Raw genomic sequence first — 19,823 nt, forward strand, 5'->3', positions numbered from 1 at the left:
ACCATATTTTGAATTTTGAAGCTGGAGGGTTGAAAGTTTGTTAAGTGAGTTTTGGGTGTTCGGTGGGTGGGGATGTTCGTTGGGTGGGGAAGTACATTATCACAAGATTTTGCACTCTGCTCTTTTTATGGTTCTTGTTCATCTTAATCTTATCTTCTCTGTTGCTGTTAACTACTGAACTTCTGTGATGGTACACCATTTTCATAACTTGAATCTTATACCATCTTGCCACAGCTGCAAAACAGTGTGGTTTCACAATTACTACAGACATACCCATCAACTTTCAACATGTTGCTAAATGTGTGCATTAACTTGGTTGCCATTTCTGAGGTCAAGCTGTTCAACCATTTGTTTCCCTGCCACCCTGGTTTGTGTAACCAACTGCAGGACAATGAACCAGGGGTCTAACTACAACAGAAATCAACTTATTAAAGGCATTGGCTGCCTGACTGTTCTTTGCAACTGAACTTTTGTCAAGAACTCTTCTTGTTGGTTCAAACTTTCCTGTTATCTTTGATTGAAAAATAAGTCAATTGCATCTAGCACGATGGCCACCCAATATGATCATATTGGAGCGGAATACAACGCCATAAAGGCACTACCAGTTGGCGCGCTGGAGCTAGCAGCCATCAGATCCCACATTGGTGATGTCGGCCAACTACGAGTCTTAGACCTTGCGTGTGGAACCGGCTACTATTCCAAAAAGCTCATCGAATGGGGAGCCCGAGAAGTCGTCGGTTTGGATATTTCTGAGGCAATGGTGAACGAAGCTCGCCGACAGTCCTCGGGAGATCCACGGCTCGAGTTTCACGTTGCCGACTGCAGCAAACCTCTGGAGTCTCTAGACTTGGGAAGTTTCGATCTTGTCATCGCCATCTGGATGTTTAACTACGTCGCCACCGAAGAAGAAGTCTTTGCCATTTGGCAGAACATCCACAACAGCCTCAAGCCTGGTGGGAGGTGCATTGGACTCACCCCAAATCAAGATTACCTCGTCAAATCCTTCCCTGAGGGGCCACGATTTGGGCTCTCATTGAAAGGCCTTGAACCCATTGAGAACGGAGTCAAGTTTCAAGTTACCGTGCACGCCTTAAACCCTTTTTCCTTCGAGAGTTACCTACTTGACCGCAAGATCATCGAAACATGCGCCGCAAAGGCAGGGCTATCCTTACGATGGATGCCACCTGTGAACCCCAATGATTCTCGAGTCGACTATGAAGATTTCCTGCGTCTACCCCACTTTAAACTCTTCACAGGGGTCTGCTCGGTGTAATTGGGGACTGTTCTCCATATGGAAGCCCCATAATGCATTGTCCATGTCAGTCAAAATGGCCTGAAGAAACAGTAACTGCGTGAAATACATTGCACTTCAATGCTCCCTTTTGCTTCTCGTGATATTCCATTCTCTCCACCCCTTGTTGAACGGACGACTGGATATTTGGGCGGGAAGGAAAATGGGCCAAGGCTGCTATGTAACAAGTTATATTTAATACCTGATTGGCTTTTTCCGATCGCTTTCTCCTGTAAGGCCTATTATAGAAGCCTATAATGAATTGGGTCAATGCAATCCCTCCAACCGACTTCTGGCTGAAGCGTCAAAGACCATACCCACAAATTTTGTGGTCAAAAGAAGGATTAGTCACTCACTCAATCATCTCCTTCATCTGGTGCTATACTTTTCCATCTAGTTACCAGAAGCCTGTTCTCTCATTGGAAAAAAAAAAAAAAAAATTGATGGACGTGCGACCCGGGGAATGGAGGTGATGGGGACACTGGAGATGATTTACTGCCAGTGACAGGAAGTATTCAAACTTAAATGACTATTATACATATGTTTCTTAATAGAGTATTACAGCAGTTCTCCACATGGACCTCTCTTTGGAATGGGTATTTATATATCAATACTGCTACTCCATCCTAGTCTAATAGCATAGATTCAAATATTTATTTATTCTGTTACTCTGCTAGTTCTCCATATCTTGTTAAGAGTTGTCTAACAGCCAAGAGAGCTGTATGTTGATGATTAGAAGCTAACATGCCTTTGTTTTGAAGAAAAATGTTGTGAAGTTTAGTTATGGAGGCTTTATGAAGACTTTCAACAATATGCTGAGAAGGAAGATCATCACAGCTTTTGATTCCACCTTGGATGCGAACAGCTTCTAGCAGGCGCAATGTGCTCTGGTACATATTTTCAGCATCCAAATCCAGGATATACGGTTGAAAAAGAGCATAATAAGTAAAGGAACATATGATAAAAGGACATACCATATTCAAACCATAATATCCTCTGATATAATCATCACAAAGCTCGATGCTCCTACAGAACCGTTTGACAGATTCAGTCAAGTTTTGAATAGTTGATTGTGAGTCTTCGGAATGTAATGTTGATAGGTACAACACCTCGCCTAACTTGGCATGCATCTAGCAATGGTGATCAGCCATGATATAGGTTGAACAGAGGGGTCCACCATACATTCCATGCATTTGGCGAGATAAGAAGGGACTCCTCAAGACAAAAAATAGCCTGCGAATACAGCCCTTGACTTTGATAGAGACATGATAGCTCCGACCAAGCATCGGCATCTGTAGGGAACGCATCCAGAAACTCGACAAGAGCGGAAACCGCCTCCGCTGGGCGGTCCATGGCACGCAGGAGGGCAATACGGCGCTTTAAAACGGGCTGCGGTAATTGATAAGGGTTTGGAGCCGTGGCTGTAGCAGGGCTGGAAATTCAACATACCACATTTACGGGGTTATCCTTTAGGACGGTCTCATAGCCTTCAAGAACGTTCTCCAACGCTTCGTCACTTTCGGTAAGCGCTTCGTCACAAAGCCCTTGTAGTCCAATTACTCGATCATTCGTAGAGCCAAACCGGCTTGTAATGCGGTTTAGCGATTCCAATGACGACTTGTCGTTGCCAGCTGCTAAGGAGGCTAGGAGTACATCTTCGTAGTCCATCCAGAGCTGTGGCGTCTCCGGCTTCCCAAACAAAAAGGACGGGAGCCGACTCAAGCCCGGAGGATGGGCGGTTAGAAAGGACGTGGCTCGCCGGGAAAGGTCCAGCAGCGCCTCATTATCTGAAAGTCTCAGGTTCATTTCTCCTTTGACAATGGCTGTGAGGGAAGAGGCGGCGCCTGGGATGGCAGTCTGCAGTCTCGAGCTGTTTGTCCATGCAACTAATAAATGCAAGCAGATCAGAACGGGGTGACTAAGCAGCCCTGCCAGCGCACTTGTTTTGCTTCATCTCTCAGACTCTCATTAACTAACTAGTTAGCATTGGGCAGCAATTGGAAAATCGTCGCCCTGTCTGACTGAATTGATACTTCCCTGCGCCTTTCTTTTTCTCCTCATCCAAGTTTCGATGCCTGGGTGTATGTACATACATATCTGTCTCTTGCTTCTCTTGAATAGTTAATAGATTGGCAACCCCTTGAAGTGCTCCAACAACTCCATCCATTCAACCTCAGTTTTCTGGCGCCCAGCTGCTTGGGCTTCAGCGTCGGTCTCTGGGATATATTGCCTTTACTTGCGTCGCCAACACGGTCTCTATGAATAGCTCATTGAAGCGTATGACGGACAAGAATACTGCTGCGAGAGTGAAGTAGTCATTTCTGGGGTCGCGATCATCAAAGTCCCTGGCCCTGTCAAATCATCGTCGCCTGATGCCGTGCGTATCTCCCCTTTGGACAAGACCTAGCATCCAGAGACAGCTGGCTAACTGCAAACGACTCCCAACAGGTTTAACATCACTATTGACCACGCAGCCTCTCATAGTTCAGGTCACTCGTCTCTAAGCGAGGAGGATTCCTCTGGTACAGGCGTTGAAGTCTCCCCGCCCTCAGTTACGGGAAGCCACGAATACCATGATCCTTATGATGTCGGTGGCCCGTGGGACCATCTATCCTACCCCGATGAGTTAAAGCCCTCTGACTCTGCCTCAAGACCTCGCACATCCCACTACCATCATGCGGCCGTTACCCGTGGCCGCGCTAGATCAACGCGACGCCATCCTGTTCGAATGCGCGGTCCTCACGAGCGGGAACCGCTTACACGTCCACCCCGTAGAGCCCGCCCTGCTCATCCAGTTCCTGAGCCTGAAAGTGAAGACTCATCTGAGGAATATATTGAGTATCCGCCAGGCCCCCCCGAAAGGCGATTTTGGCCTGTTGCGCCTGTCCCTCCCACCGGATACCCTCACAGCATTGCTTCCGGGCCTTCATATGGAAATTATCCGCATGGAACTGGGCCTCACGGAACACCGCACTTGCATACCCCGGGGATGCCATCCAATCAGTTGGTCCAACTTGGTCCAATGGGGCATATGGGCCCCATGGCTCATATGAATCAGTACGGTGGGGGCGGACCTTACCCGTATGGGCCCGGATTCCCTGGGCCAGGTCATAGTATACCACCGCCTTATTTTGATAGTCCAGACCACCATCACTCCCCGCCACCCCATCATCTTCATCAGCAGCTTCGAAACCATTCGGAAAAGCAAAGAGATGGCGAGAGCCCCCCGCCCCCGGGTTTTGGGCATGGAGACCCTCACCTTATGAACCCACAGTTCCCAAGTGCACCGTTCGTCCCACCAGATATGGTTCCCTTCCATCCACATCACGGGTATTTCCACTATAACCAACCCTATGCGTTCCCCCGAGAACTTATGCCTCCTCACTTTTTGCATGCTTACCACCCAATGCCCTCACCCCCACTACAACCTCCCGAAAAAGAGAAAACCCCCCCACCTCCGCCGCCCCCAGAGGCTCCGCCCCAGCCAGACCCAAAAGATGAAGCAATTGCGCGGCTTGAGAAGCTTATCTTGGATGAGAGACTTGAACGTGAAGCTCGTGAAGCGGCACGGGAAGCCGCCCTCGAAAAGGCCGCCCGTGATAAAGCCGCGGCTGAAGAGCGAGCAGCTGCTGAAATGAAAATTGCAGAAGAGGCCGCTGCAAAGGCGACAGCCATAGCAAAAGCAGAGGCTCAGTTGGAAGCTGACAGACTAAAAGCAGAGGCAAAAGCAGAAACAGAAAGGCTGAAAATAGAAGCTGAACTAATGGCAGCTGAAGAAGCTGCTAAGGCTAGACAAGCTGCTGAGGAAGCAGCTGCTATAGCAGTGGCGGAAGCCGCCGCGGCAGCGACAGAGGCCGCAAACCTCAAGGCAGCTGAAGCTGTGGCTGCTGCTACTGCTGCGGCGAAAAAGTCAGGAGAGAAGAAAAAGCCTGTAAAATTCAAAGATGCCATTGGGAGGAAATTCAGCTTCCCTTTTCATCTATGTAAAACATGGCAGGTGAGTATATGCCGTTTAGTCCGCCTTTCTTGTTCTCCTCTAACCACTGTTTGCTTCCCCAGGGCATGGAAGAGCTGATACGGCAAGCCTTCCTCCATATTGACGTCATTGGTCAGCATGTTGCTGAAGGGCGCTATGATCTCGTCGGTCCTAACGGAGATATCATTCTTCCACAAGTATGGGAAACTGTCGTTGAACCAGACTGGGCTATAACTATGCACATGTGGCCGATACCCGAGAAACCGAAAGAACCAGATCCGCCACCTCCGGAAATAGAAGAAGTTCCTCTTGACACTATCATCGATGTCAAACAGCAACCGGAAACAGGTAATCACTCTTTTTGAAGTCCACTCAGTAAGGTTTATTGGCCATGCTCAATATTAACGTCTATCTCCTAGATGCTGAAGAAATAGCAAGCGGAGAGGCTCCACCTCCTCCCCCTGCTCCCAAAAAGCCTCGGCCTCCGCCCATTCCAGGCGCCTTCACAATGTGGATGACCGGAGCCCGAGCGAGACAAGTCCGGTCTTTAAAAGTGGAAAAAAAGCCTGAAGTAATACAGCAGCATGATGAATCATGCTGTGTTATGTGATCCAATGGGAGCTGGTTAAATGGTGCCGATATATCATTACTCTCAGAGTAAAGGACCTGGAAGGGGTTTTTTGAGCCATCCAGATGGCCCGCCCGAACATAATGCCAACCAATGGTTATGGTCCAAAGAATGATTGGCTCCTGTATGGCCTTTTTTGCAGTTCTGCTCGAAACCCAATTACAAAATTTCCTGGAGAGATACCCTGCCGACTCCATTTACAAGTTCGCAACTCCACATGACACGAGCTACCTACATCAGGGGGATATGGCTTTTCCTTCTGGGAATTCCCAGAATTGGTTTCTCATATCTCAATTGAAAGTTTGCTTAGAAAAAGAAGTGAAAACCTGTTTCTGATTTGATGCTAGATTTACCAGAGGATAAGTTATGTAGACAAAATAACCATGTTTCCGACCGTTATAATCAGATGTATTGATAGGTTCTGTAAAATAGTTATGATTGCAATATGACTTTTTGGGGCACTTTCAAAATTTTCAAAAAAATAGCTATTAAATGCAGGAATCATTTTCAGGTTCACAATTAAAGTGATGATAATGTGATGTGTTTACATATTGGTGAAATCCACTTTTATGAGGAAAATTAAGAACTTTAACTACAGCTTTCTAATTGGTATCTTAGGTCTGTGGCCAGGTTTAGGAGCACACTACAGAGTACAGTCACCTATGCCATTGATTCAAATAATGAGCTCAGGTGAAACTGGCCACTGGAATCCTTGGTTTCAACTCCCACTTCAGTTACAATGGCATCAATTAAAGCTGCCGGGGTCACATCAAATGCAGGATTCCACACATCAATTCCATCTGCCGCAATTTTGATTGTCTCCATTACCGCTTCTCTATGGTCGCCATCCCCCTCACATGGGCCTCGGATTTTGGTGACTTCGGAAGACTGACGTTCTTCAATAATGATTTCATTTCCAGTCTTGGTTTTCATGTCGATAGTCGTCCGAGGCGCTGCCACCACAAATTTGATATTATGAAACTTTGCTAGCACTGCCAATGTATAGGTTCCAATCTTGTTTGCTGTATCGCCGTTGGCTGCAACGCGGTCGGCGCCAACCACAATTGCGGCGATCTTTTTGTCCGGGTTTGCCAAAAGCTGCCCAGCCATCGAATCCGTAATCAAAGTAGCAGGGATTTTATCACTGACGAGCTCATAGGCGGTTAGCCTTGCTCCTTGGTTATAGGGCCGAGTTTCTGTGCAATAGGCGCGAGACAATCTACCATGTTCATGAAGGCGGCGGATAATACCCAGGGCGGTACCGTAGCCTGCAGTTGCAAGAGACCTGTAGTGGTGAATGCGCGAGTCAGCTCGGTTCATCGAGAAAGGCACAGCCCCAGATCAGGGGCCAAAGCGCACTGGGCCTTACCCTGTATTGCAGTGTGTTAATACACAGGTATTGCCGCCTTCAAGTGCCGCTCGAGTGTTCTTAAGTATCCAGGTAGCACCATATTCACCAATTGAGTGGTTGTCTGCAAGATCCCGGGCTAGCATTTGTTCCGCATGCTGTATAAAGGCCATAGCCGTTTCAACCCCGGATAGACCTGACTTTCTAGCCCTTTGATCCAGAAGTAGCTTAATCTTTTGGGCGCTGTCGCTCAAATTGACAGCAGTTGGCCGGCTTGAGACAAGATAATCCATCTTTTGTTCAATGTAGGCCCTCACATCTTCACCATCTTCAGGTATCATATTCTCAGATACTAGATTCAGCATTTCAACCGCAAGCGAGAGAACCGCAACAATTGCAATGGCCGGAGCCCCCCTGACCTGCATGGCTTTGATGGCATGCCAGCCAGCTTCGGATGAATCAATAGGGATAAATTTTGTAACATGTGGCAGTTGGAGCTGATCGATGATAAAAAGCCGGCCTCGGTCATATTTAATGGCTTCAAGAGCTGAGGCCATTGCGTCAAAGAATCAAAATGAAGAATACTCTGTAGCAGTGCAGTCTCCAGATGATGTTTTGCAGCCAGATCTATTTGCGACTTCCTAGGAAACTTAGTCAGCAATTAACTAGTTGACTTGGATGTCTTGAAGGTCCCCAGCAATGTACGACGGAGAGCATGGCCATCGACCTACTCCATATCATTTCCCCATAACATATATATTGTAGTTACTACTCTGTACAGCTTTTAGCATTTCATGGTATTGCCACAACGCCATTTCTCAAAACCGTTCCGCCACTCCAATCCCATTCCACCTATTTGACAGCTTTCAGTGGGCTGCCATTCTCAGGAACCGCTGAAGGATCGAATATCGCGTCATTTGCTGTAGGGTCTCGCAGTGACAAGCAGACATAGAGAGCGAGGAGCTTGCTCGCCGCGGTCACCGAAAGCTGAATAACAACCCACACAAAAAGCTCCACAACTGTCACTGCCATGATCGAGGTGTATACTAGCGTCCCGGCAATGTAGAAAATCGCCCATGAGAGCTGGACGGGCCATGCCTCATCGACGCCCTGAACCGCAGAAGGCCTCCCGGTTTGGATTTGCCCCTTGATATCCTTGCGTCGTCGCCAACCTTCGAATACGGTATGCACGGTCGCTGGAAGAACCCCAACAATGCACCAGGTCAGTGCGAAAATTGGATACGTACAGCCCAGCGCGCTACCCTTTGAATACAACTCCACCAATGCAAGCGCCCCATAAGTCACTACCACCATTGCGAAACTTGTTGCAAGTAGGATCCTCATCGCGGATTTGGACCGGAGACCAAGTCCAGCGACCCAGCTGCCACGCACCCACGTCATCCATCGTTGCACATCCTCTTCTCCCCAAGTCGTCAGTTCTCCTTTGACCATTGGTTCCAGGCCCAGTGCTCTCACGATGACCGCGGCGGCGTGCGGCAACGGCGCCGAAACCAATACGAGTCTCCGCTCCGGCCAAGCAAGGTCGCGCAACGTAAGGGGAAGTAGACCCATAACCAATGCTGTGGCACCGAACTGCTGTTTTCGAGCCTCATCGGCGGGTTCAAGTGTGCAGATAGCAGCTTTCCAGCAGAACGATGAACGGGGGCCACCTGAGTAGAAGGCAAACCATGGGGCAAACGGGGAGTAAACGATATCGGACGGGTCGGGGCAAGGAGCAGTGTCGTTAGCGGGGATTCGGTCGTAAGCAGAGATTAGGGGAAGGCCAAGCCAAAGGAGAATTGGGAGGAAGCGCCGAATCAGCATTGTGCTCGAATCTGGTCTCGCTGGCGTGGAAAACAAGGAGGTCGCTCACTGGTATCACTTGAGCTGCGAAGAAAGGAGAAGAAAAAAGAGCGGATGTCCAAGACCTTTTTTGTTTTTTGAATCAGCTGCAGAGTTGGACATCCCAAGCCCACTATATATATGGAGTGACGAGCTGAACATACTTTCATTTTCCTTCACGACCCTCGGCCGCCCAATCATCAGATTGGCTGTTGACTCGGAGCAGAATTGACAGGATGGAGTTTTGGGCCTTGACAAGTTGACCATCCCTGCTAGGCGGGCCGAGTTGGGGGCTGGGACCGGCCCGGCTACCCAAAAGAGCGCCGGCGAAGTGGAGAGACAAGACATTGTGGCGGCGCTAGTTAGTTCATGCGCAACTTCAGCTTTCAGCCCAGCAGTGGAGCAGAAGATCAAATACGGAGGAATGCTTTGCATCATGATCAAGTTGTTTGTTTATATGCCGGGCTGCTGAGTCAACTCTTTCGGATCACGTTATGGTCTCTCATCCTCGACCTGCTCCAACTGTATATACGGAGTATTGTTAGACTAAAACATTATCTCTCTGAAAAACACAGGCATTGCAATGCGGCTTGTTTGATGTCCTCCTGTCCATTCCCGACTTCCCCCTGAGAGACTACCACAATATCCATCCATCCCCCGGCTGCCTTTGTTGTATGTCCGACAGATCTGCATACAGAAACATCTTCCTGCATCTTGCTGCGACAGGAGCCACATTCGGAGGCTTATACCAGGCGGGCTCAATCACTGAAGAGATATTCCTCTGGATCCTTCAAAATGTGCTTCTAGTTGCAGAACGGTCGTTAACTGTCACACACCGAGCTTCAGGGCGAGTCATCACTCATACTACACATGTGGTTGAGCTTGGAGATTATGATGTCTCCTCTGCAGGTAAGCTACCTTGCCCCATTTCGGATTCCACAATAGTAAACGTATTTAACTTTAACTGTTTTCTTTTTCTTTTTCCCATAGGGCCCATTCAAGTGACGGATGAAGCTTCTACTTTGCGAGTCCCGAGCCACTCCATTTCAGGCCGGGAGAATCACTTTCGGGATGGGGTCCGCGCAAGGGACGGAAGATGTGTCATTACCGGAGTACTCAACCCATTAGCGCCGTTTCGCAAGTGGTTCGGATTCAAAGCTGCACACGTGTTCCCCCTGCAGCATGAAGGTATATGGATCGATCAAGGCTGCGGCCGTTGGGTTACAAACATGCCAAATGAAGTTGGAGCGTCCCTGATAAACTCGACACAGAATGGATTGCTGTTAAGAGGTGATGTCCACGATTTTTTTGATTCATATTTGCTTTCAATAAACCCTGATGTAAGTGAATTAAAAGGCGCCCTCCCCAAGGAAACGAAACTTGTATTCCGGTGCTAACACAAATATAGGACGGATACAAAATCATATCATTTGGCCCGGATTATCTTGGGGTTGATGGAAGGATACTCGACCCAATCTGTCGCAACCCGAATGATAGTGATCGCGTGTCCGATGAAATACTGAGATGGCATTTTCGGCAAGCTGTGCTTGCTAACATGAAGGGCGCGGGGGACCCTTTTTTCGAATTCGATTTTCCCCCTGGTACTGACATGATAGCAGATATCCGCGAAGGCCCATCTAGCAAGCAAAGGTTTGAAATGGAGTTGGCGTCGAGACTACAAGGCTTCTCAAGAGAACCATAGCAAAAATTCGTGAGTCCGATTAACTGTAGCTCCACCATGTAATTCAACAGGTAATGACTTCTGCACCATTATAGCCAAGTAGGCCCAGTTTTTACTTGAAAATATAATAACTTCATGAACCTTCATCACAGAAATATATTAAATATTCCATGAGAATCATCTCCTAATTCTCCATCTAATGATTGTTTCAACATGCAATTCTTCCCTGATTTTATAGAAAGAATTAAACACATTGAACTAATGGTTTTATCTCACCTACTTCAAAGGCTCCAGGGACACGGAGGACTGAAGTCGCGCTTTTGCTGGCCTAATCGAGAAGAAAATATCCCAACAAATGCCCTGCTCAGAGTTCACCTTGCCTCTCTTCTCGCTGACATCGCTGCCTCCAGGCCCGCAGTAACCTCAAGATATACAGCTCTGGGTACTGGCTCACACACATGACCCCCCACTGGCCACACCGGCACGGGCCAGACTGGACGTGGAAGATTGATATCAGCACCTGCATCGAGGAGCAATTGGACGATCTCAGGATGCCCATACTCCATCGCTGACTGTATGACCCTTCCGCAGGTAAAGCCAGCCTGTGCCTTAAGCCCGGAGCCATCGCTGTCGCGACGGAGACCACCGATGCCATGGTAGGGAGTATTGGGATTTGCGCCATATGCAAGAAGTGCTTTGACTAGATCTGTGTTGCCGGATCGAGCGGCCAGGAGGAGCGGAGGCGTGAAATGTTCTGCTTCCAGTTGTCTTGTCTCCCAAGGATCTTTGTATCCGGACATACATGGATGGTCGGGAAGTGGCCGGTCAGACTCCTCGAAGTCACACTGAACACCATTGGCAAGCAGAATGTTGACAATGTCGCTGTGTTCTCTATCCACTGCTGATTGAAGTGCCCTTGTTCCAGAGACCCGGTTAGTTTTCCGCACAAGCGCTTCAACGAGTTTCTGGTTGCGCCGTCGCACTGCTTTCAGGAGGGCAGGTCCCTCTCGTGGTTCAACAGTAACGTTTGCATCAGCGCCGTGAGCCAGGAACAGATTGACAAGATCAAGCCTGTTGTGCTCGACCGCCCACTCCAGCGGTGTCAGCTCTGCTGAATCGAAATAACAGGTCGGATTGCAAATACCTTCCTTTTGCCTCTGTGGCTGTGTGTAGACAAGAGTTGGGATGTTCGAGTTCAAATCATTCCCGTATCCGAGGATCTGTGAGAACACACGCACACCATATCCGGCCACCAATGCAGTCGCGAGAGCCGCCTTTCTCTCGCTCAAAGGAGGAGGCCCGTATGCTGGACTGGATGCCATGGGTCTGATAGCTGGAGGTTCCGGTCCTATACTCCGCAGGTAAGACCGGGAGCATTCCTCGCAGAGGCGGCCCGGGGAAGTTTCGTCAGTAAAGCGATTCCGAAAGTTGAATCGATACGACGTCGGATTCCACAACAACTCCCATCCATCATCAGGATCCTCCCTAGCGGGAGATGAAGGCTCGTCTGAATTATCCTGCACCCAGCCAATTTGGTTCCACTCACATCGTGGCCAAGGCGCGCCCACTACTCTGCTGTACACCTTTCCATTTTCGATCTTTTCTTCCACTTTTCGCCCCCTGTTTGAGTCGTACTCGTTCTCCCCAGGCCAAAAATCCGTTTTCGCGTCATGGGGCTTGAAAGGAGTGGTATATTTCTGCTGAAGGAGATCATGCCAATTGGGTGTCTTGGAAGAACGGGTGGTCTTTGATTTCAGAGGCCCCAATTTTTGCCCCCAAGCGGTTCAGTGGATCTTTTTCAAGCAGCTTAATCAAAATGTCCTTGGCTGCCAGTGGGAGTCCCTCAGGATATAGAGGGTCTTGACATATCTTGAGTCGTCGCTTATTAGGGGTCCTGGGTGATAGAATGGAGGTAACCCAGTTCAGCATCTCATAAAGAATGATGCCAAAAGCCCACCAATCTGCCGCCCGCGAAGCAACTTGGTTGTTGACAAGCTCAGGAGCTGGGTATTCTGATATTCCTGGCACAACATTATCACTGTTCTTGACCTCCAGACTGAAAAGACTAGGTTTGCACAGGCTGAGGTGTCCAGGTGAATCCATGAAGAGATCCTCCATATTCAGATGTGCAAGAATAATATGCCTATCATGCAGGTATTCCAGTGCATAGAGGAGCTCTGCAGCATAAAATCTAGCCTGGTCAACATTGAACTGCCGTGTCTGTTGGAGGTGGTGCGAAAGCGGCCCTCCGCTACCCAATGGTGAAAGGAGGCTCAGTCCCTTGGATGACTTGAAAGCAAATTTGAGTGGAGCAATGTAGGGGTGTTTAATGCGATGTACAAGCTCAGACGCGGGGGGGATGTCAATGGTTATGGGAACAATCCTCATGCCATAGCTTTTTTCAGTGTCTTTCTTTTGGACATAGACTAGATCACTTGAGCCAATCTCACCGCGCACGTGCCAGACCTCCATATCATGCAATGGCGGCACTGTCTTCTTGAGGTAGGAAGTGCTGATTAACACATACTCGCTCCCCGTGCCATCTTGCACATCTTGCACAGGTATGCACTTGTTATCATCCCCATCTTCATTATGGTATTCCTTGAACGGATTCATTGTGATGGACCCCAGGGGGACAATCTGGTGTGCCCCTTCAGCATCAGAGCGCCTGGCAAACATGCGCACAGCCAACTCAGAAGATGTATCAGCAACCTCAAACCTGAAGCCCCTTTCTTTCAGTTTGGCCCACACGAGTCTGCCATAACCGTAATATGTGTACTCAGTGGATATCTGGAACTGTTCGTATTCCATGATCGCGTAAGGCAGCCATGGTTTGTTCTCCGCTACTACTGGGTTGTAACACGAGTCTTCGCAGGGCTCTGGTACCTTCAGGCGACGAGTGTAGTGGAGATTGACAGATAGAATTCCAGTAGTTGGTTGTGACGGAACGATGACCTCGTAGATAGTAGCTAGGGGGAGTGTCAACATAGGCTCCGTTTTATATGATATAAAGTCAGGACTTGACATGCAGTACATACCATCCTCTTTTTGACGAGGAATCCAGGGGTGGGGATGATGTGAACAGGCGAAGCGCTCGAACCAAGCTGGCTTGCCCTCCGCGGGCATCATTGAAGCGCCCTCGGCACCTGTTTAATCCAGCGCGTGTTGTTAGCTGTGCTGTCTCAAAGGCCAGGAAGAGTGCTGCATTTGCTACCTTTAAGATTGTTCAGGTTCTCAGACAAGACGACTCTCGGTAATACTATACTAGTATTAATTTGTAGAGGAGAGTGCAGAAAAAAAGGTCGAGGTGCTAAGAACTTGGACGCTTGCGGTGGCTGCCATAACTATGTACTATGTATCATCTTCTTGTCTCCTTAACGCACATGGAGGCAGTGCAGCAGGGATCATAGTGGCCACCCCTCCCAAATGTCACCAAAGCAAGTCAGGCAAGAGATTCAAGAAATATACCCAGAACAACTTGCTTTCCCTTGTCGCGCCCGTTCTGCAGTGACAAGATGAGAACCTTCATTGGCGACAGTCGCCGCGGCGGCAGTCATCTGGGCAAGCTAAGGCACTTCAGCATCAACAAGACTAATGTCGCAATAAATGACCTCCTGGGATCAATATTCGTCAAGACCGCTACCGGGCCTCCGCCGGGCATGCCAACAGACACAGAGAGTGCGAGAGCGGCCGTTCTGTCTGGGAAATACAGACCACGGTACCGGGGCGACAGCAGAGATCGCTGCCCATCTGGTTGCAGCAGCACCGGCACCGACCGTTCCACATGGTCCCTGTATAATGGCCTTGACCAGCTCCGCAGGGCATGCAACAAGCCAATGCTCTTTGGATTTTGCTTTGTTCAACCAGGTCAACGCCCAGAAGTCGGACGTCGCCATCTATGCTACATGGTGGATCTGAAGCCGTCAGCTGACACGGGCCCCAAGTCGAACAATGATGCCGCAATGTGAGTTCCCAAGGAAGCGAAACAGATGAAAACGAAATCATTTGTGCAGTTGGTGCGCTGGGGTCGTCCATCTTCAGCGCATGCGGTATTAGTAAATACTGCTCTAAACCAGTTGCGTGCATCTTCACAGCTGTCTGATTCCGAGGCCGGCTGCAATGAGACGATAACGTATGAGTATTGGGGCAAGGACGCTGTGGGCGTCTATGCTGGCTCTGGGCTTGCCAATAAGGGGGTGCTCCGCGTGGTGATTGAGAAGCTCAGCGCCCAAGTCGCATGGGACGGCACCGGAAAAAATGGATTTTTTGAATACCATTGGATTACCATTCATCTGATTTACAGAGGTGTGGAACAAAAGTCTTTATAATGGCTAGTAAGACTTGGCATTTTACCAATACATAATGCCTCACCAAAATAGTATGAAAATCAATGTAACAAGAGAATTGATCTCCAGTGCTGCACCCCCTACTCTTTATTGACATTCACAAATCCAATGTTCAATTCCCTAGAAATCTCCAAATTCAACAAATTCACATTCAGCTCTCTAGAAAGCTACAAATTCATGTTTAACTCTCTAAAAATTCATAAATTTACATTCAGCTCTTTAACAATTCACAAATTCACATTTAGCTTATTAAAAATTCTCATTCTTTCATTTAAGATTCTGATCACTTTAAAGAGCAGCAAGAGTCTCAGCAGCTTTCAAAGCTTTAAGAGCTTTAATTCTATTATTCAGTGCAGCATTCTTTATGTTCTGTCTTTCAAAAAGCTTTTCTTTTAAATACTGATTTTTTTACTCTCTAGAATTCTTATAATCTATTAGTCTTCTTCTCTATACTCATTTCCTCTCTTTAAGTGAATAATTTCTTGAATATGATGTGGAATCTGCTCAATTCACTGCTGAATCTTTCACTGAGAAAGCTCCTTTCAAGATTTTAATTAAGTTTCTTTTGCAGTGTTACTCTTACAAGAAGCTCTCTGAGATGTTGTACACTATTTTATTCACATTCATGCTGACTTAATCATGTTCAAATCTGATAAATCTTCTGATCAAAGCAGTTGTGAATATGATCTCAAACTAGATGCAAGAATGAAAGAAGAAAAATCTAATAAACTGTTATATTAAATAGATCTAATTGAAAATACTAAACATGATGAAAAAAAGAGAAGTCTGAAGTAATTGTGCAATATATACTTTCTTATTCTGAGCTCTTGCTCTAATTCTATTAATAACAGTTATCTGAAGAATTCAGTCACATAATCTCAAGTCTGACACTTTTTTATCACTCTGTGCTAGATTCTAACATTATCTTCTCTAAAAAACTCAGACATGTTCTCATGTCAGATGTTTTAACTGTAGATTTTTTTATTTTATATTCTTCATAAGTTATCATCTGCACATTTTGATAAATTCTTCTTATTCTTTTATATTTCTAGTTATTCTGTCAGTTGTTTCAGAAATTTCAGTTTCTGCAGATTTGTGAGGCTGAAGACTGGAAACTTATAGTCAGAAATAATAAATGAAAGAAATATAGTCAAGATACAATATAACTGTAGATTTGTATTAAAATACAACTCATTACTGATTCTTTTTAGAGATTCAGAATGACAGATGCTATATACACAAAATGAAGTTGCCACCAGCATGATGAGTCATACTATTATAATATATCTTGCACTAGACAGTCATGTAATATGATGTACTATATATTTAGACAATCAAGTCTATAATGTAAGAGATAACTATATATAGAGAGTCTTAACAATAAACTATATGCATGACAATTATCTTTTTTTATAGAGAATTGTTTTTGATGATCTTTATATTAAAGCAAGTAATATAATAGAACAAACAGCATCTGACTGATATTTGTTTTTGTAGATGTTTGACATTTATATATTGATAATGATACAATATGTGCAACAGTTGTGATGTAGTACAATATAAAGCAGAGCAGTATAGATGAATTAATATTATATTATAATGATGATTGATATATGTCTGTTTATGTTGTGGATTTGATGTAGACAAGTTATTATTATATTATAATTTTAATTGATGTGTGTCTGTTTATACTGTGAGTTCAGTGTGGTTGAGTTGTTGTTATATTATAAATTTAATTAACACAAGTTTGTTGTTATACTAATAATAAATGCTATTCATAATCACCATACAACAGAAAACCACAACTTCTTCAATTTTGATTGAAATGGAACAAAACTACATTTCTTTGAAAGCTCACATTCTATTCACTCTACTTCTTCATCTTCACAGCAAGATTTGGTGTGGTGGTTGAGAAATAAGATGATGAAGTCAATACTCCCATTTTCAGGTGAAAATTCATTCTTCCAATTATAACTCAACAATCACATAATTTTGTACTTAGAAATTTGAATTACACACTCTTTCAGCTCTCAGCTCAAACTTCTTCAAGTTTTATATTTCTATTCTCTATATTTATTTTTTCAGTCTCTACTTCTCATCTAAAAAATTTCTGCTTGCACACAAACTTAATTTTTGAAGTTCATGTCAAAAGTTGCTTATAAAGCTTTTTGAGATAATCTGTCAAGATATTCTGAGATTTTATCTTATCTCTAATCTTTCACTCTTGAGTTTTCAAAGACATTTCAACTAGAGTGGTGCTTGGGACTGGGACAGGATCCCAAATTCCATGTGCATTGGTTTGAGTTCTAAATTCAGCTTGGAATTTGATTCCAGCAGCAGCAATATTGATCCCATATTCCATCCCAGTGGGATAATGGAACTGGGATTTCATACTAATTTGATAGTAATCCCAGCCAGAACTGTCCCATCATGAGAATTGTGTACCAAATCCCAGGTGTCTCATGGGAGAGATGGAACTGGATTGGAACTGGAATCTCAGCAATATTATATAAGATAGACAACATGGATATAACAGTGTTAAAATTGCTGAAATATGCTAAGACCATTACCAAAATTCATTACTTTTTTATATTAAACATGGTACAGGATGGGATCCCAATCCCATATGCCCATATGTCAGTACTGAACTGAATAGACTGTACTGCATTCCATCCCATCCCATTCTGGTTCCAGCTGATGCCAGCCATGTCTATAACAACACAGTCTCAGGCCCAGCCATATCTATAGTACTGTGATTTCAGGCCCAATCCCTACCATACACTAGAGTCCCGGGCACTGTTCTGGGCATACATGGTCCCAGCTGGTACATCCCATAAGAGGGAAATGGGACAGGAAAGCCAGAATTGAGTCTGAGATCCCAGTCCCACTGACTCAGTCTAATTTCAACTTCATGAAAGAAATTCAGTTAAATATCAGTTATATTCAGTGATTTTACTAAGCCACAAATCTCTGCATCTGTCTTCTAGTGGCAGTAATTAAAATCTTTTATAGTCAGATAAGACATACTGGATTCAGTGCTCTGCTGATCAAGAAGAATTTTTTACACTTATATATTATAGCAGCTTTTCCAGTATTTCTGCAGTTGAAGCTCATTCTGTCATTGAAATATTTTATACTTTACACATCTTGTACTTTGTATATTATATTTTGTAAGGAAAAGCTAGAATTGTAATTTGAGAATTAAAAAAAACTGAATTGAATAAGTTTGAATACTGATTTTATTTCTTATTCATAAGTTTCTTGCTTCTCTTTCAAAAAGTAAGAAATGATTTTTCTCTGAGATTAACTTCACAGAAAACAGAATCTGCACTTGTAGTTTATTTTACTCTATTTTTCAGATGTATAGAAGATTGAGCTGCACTCTTTATAGTATAAAGATTTCTGATATATATTCTGATAGCAAAAGCTGATTTTACAGAAGATTTTCCTGCAAAGAATCTGATAATTTAAATGATTTCTCTTTAAAAATTATTAACAGATTTTCTCAATCATTATTAAGTACACTTGTTTATTATTTTCTGTACTCTCTCATCTCTTCAAGTTTTCAGAGTTATCTTTTATTAAACTGCTTGACTCTGTTAAGTTCAGGGAAATATTAAACTCTGACTTTTTCTGATTTGATTTATGCAAAAATCAATTCATTATAGTTTGTCAATCTATTGAAAAAATCTAGTGTTTTTATCTGAAATATAGTCAAAATGACTTCTATTTCTGATTTTTTAATGAATTCCAGTGACACCAGTTGCAAAAACAATCTCAACTCAGCCAATTCTTTCAATTTTACAACATCTACTACAACACTCAATACAACATCTAATACAACATCAATTTCAATTTTAAACAAATCAACTTCAAACAAATCAGCTAAAATCTTCTTTTATTTTTCCAATAATTTCTTCTTCTTTTTCTTCTTTTTCTTCTTCTTCTTCTTCTCCTCCTTCTTCTTCTTCTCCAATCTGAATTTCAAAGAGATTCTTCAAAAACTGGTACTGGAATTCAAAAATAAAAAACATGTTCTTGTTTAAAAAGAGTTAAACTCATATGTTCTCAGTCTGCAAAAAATTCTATTCTTCTATAAGTCTGAAAATATCTCCATTTTTCAAGATTCTTCAATTCAAAATCTGAAAAAAAGACTTGAAAAGCTTGAGAATGCAAAAAGTAACTTTATTATTATTAAAAATCAAATATTTTCTAAATCTTCTGTCTCTGTTTCTGCTTCTGCTATCTTTTCTTCATCATTCTCTTACTCAGAAGTACTGAAGAAAGATTTATGTAGCAAAATAATATATTTTTTACAGTCTTCAACTTCAAATACTTCAACTAAAAAGAAAACAACAAAAATAAATCTGTTGAAGAAAAGACTTGTGCTTAAAATTACTGCTGAAATCAGCAAGAAAATTTATGAAAAAGCCTACTTTGTGAGAAACAGAATTAATAATGCTTTTATTAAAGCAAAATTAACTACTAAATCTGTAATTTTCACAATTACAAAATTCTTTAAAGATTTTTCTGTTATCTCATAACTACTGATGAATTCTCTGCTGATTTTCTACAAGGACATAAATCATCTGGACAAAATTCTCTCTCTGACTTTATGAAATTTGATTTTTGAACTTCAGGACCTCAAATCCAACAGATAGACCTGAAAATAAGTAAGAATAAGTAACTAAGGTCAGCTTGGAACTTGACT

The 19,823-nt window shown here is 44.4% G+C and overlaps 9 protein-coding genes across 9 annotated transcripts; 3 read left to right on the forward strand and 6 right to left on the reverse strand.

Annotated features, from left to right (window-relative positions):
* Window positions 1–547: 547 nt before the first annotated feature.
* On the forward strand, window positions 548–1,273 carry UREG_06996 (uncharacterized protein; the record flags this gene model as incomplete). The annotated part of the gene is made up of 1 exon (XM_002583983.1): window positions 548–1,273. One exon carries the CDS (start codon window positions 548–550, stop codon window positions 1,271–1,273), a length of 726 nt encoding a protein of 241 aa, XP_002584029.1.
* Window positions 1,274–2,434: 1,161 nt separating this feature from the next.
* UREG_06997 (uncharacterized protein) lies at window positions 2,435–3,097 on the reverse strand (the record flags this gene model as incomplete). Its single annotated transcript, XM_002583984.1, has 2 exons — window positions 2,435–2,680; window positions 2,741–3,097. 2 exons carry the CDS (start codon window positions 3,095–3,097, stop codon window positions 2,435–2,437), a joined length of 603 nt encoding a protein of 200 aa, XP_002584030.1.
* A 566-nt stretch (window positions 3,098–3,663) lies between these two features.
* UREG_06998 (uncharacterized protein) lies at window positions 3,664–5,877 on the forward strand (the record flags this gene model as incomplete). The annotated part of the gene is made up of 4 exons (XM_002583985.1): window positions 3,664–3,668; window positions 3,740–5,288; window positions 5,351–5,615; window positions 5,687–5,877. 4 exons carry the CDS (start codon window positions 3,664–3,666, stop codon window positions 5,875–5,877), a joined length of 2,010 nt encoding a protein of 669 aa, XP_002584031.1.
* A 678-nt stretch (window positions 5,878–6,555) lies between these two features.
* Window positions 6,556–7,800, reverse strand: UREG_06999 (S-methyl-5-thioribose-1-phosphate isomerase; the record flags this gene model as incomplete). Its single annotated transcript, XM_002583986.1, has 2 exons — window positions 6,556–7,180; window positions 7,265–7,800. The coding sequence occupies 2 exons, from the start codon at window positions 7,798–7,800 to the stop codon at window positions 6,556–6,558; spliced, it is 1,161 nt and encodes a 386-aa protein (XP_002584032.1).
* Window positions 7,801–8,095: 295 nt separating this feature from the next.
* UREG_07000 (uncharacterized protein) lies at window positions 8,096–9,067 on the reverse strand (the record flags this gene model as incomplete). The annotated part of the gene is made up of 1 exon (XM_002583987.1): window positions 8,096–9,067. The coding sequence occupies one exon, from the start codon at window positions 9,065–9,067 to the stop codon at window positions 8,096–8,098; it is 972 nt and encodes a 323-aa protein (XP_002584033.1).
* Window positions 9,068–9,579: 512 nt separating this feature from the next.
* Window positions 9,580–10,787, forward strand: UREG_07001 (uncharacterized protein; the record flags this gene model as incomplete). Its single annotated transcript, XM_002583988.1, has 4 exons — window positions 9,580–9,609; window positions 9,661–9,994; window positions 10,076–10,425; window positions 10,494–10,787. The coding sequence occupies 4 exons, from the start codon at window positions 9,580–9,582 to the stop codon at window positions 10,785–10,787; spliced, it is 1,008 nt and encodes a 335-aa protein (XP_002584034.1).
* Window positions 10,788–11,137: 350 nt separating this feature from the next.
* Window positions 11,138–11,566, reverse strand: UREG_07002 (uncharacterized protein; the record flags this gene model as incomplete). Its single annotated transcript, XM_002583989.1, has 1 exon — window positions 11,138–11,566. One exon carries the CDS (start codon window positions 11,564–11,566, stop codon window positions 11,138–11,140), a length of 429 nt encoding a protein of 142 aa, XP_002584035.1.
* Window positions 11,567–12,476: 910 nt separating this feature from the next.
* UREG_07003 (uncharacterized protein) lies at window positions 12,477–14,174 on the reverse strand (the record flags this gene model as incomplete). The annotated part of the gene is made up of 3 exons (XM_002583990.1): window positions 12,477–13,735; window positions 13,805–13,912; window positions 14,150–14,174. The coding sequence occupies 3 exons, from the start codon at window positions 14,172–14,174 to the stop codon at window positions 12,477–12,479; spliced, it is 1,392 nt and encodes a 463-aa protein (XP_002584036.1).
* Window positions 14,175–18,993: 4,819 nt separating this feature from the next.
* On the reverse strand, window positions 18,994–19,146 carry UREG_07004 (uncharacterized protein; the record flags this gene model as incomplete). The annotated part of the gene is made up of 1 exon (XM_002583991.1): window positions 18,994–19,146. One exon carries the CDS (start codon window positions 19,144–19,146, stop codon window positions 18,994–18,996), a length of 153 nt encoding a protein of 50 aa, XP_002584037.1.
* Between the last annotated feature and the right edge of the window lie 677 nt (window positions 19,147–19,823).

Source organism: Uncinocarpus reesii, genomic scaffold (assembly GCF_000003515.1).
Source record: "Uncinocarpus reesii 1704 scaffold_4 genomic scaffold, whole genome shotgun sequence".
Taxonomy (NCBI): Eukaryota; Fungi; Ascomycota; class Eurotiomycetes; order Onygenales; family Onygenaceae; genus Uncinocarpus; species Uncinocarpus reesii.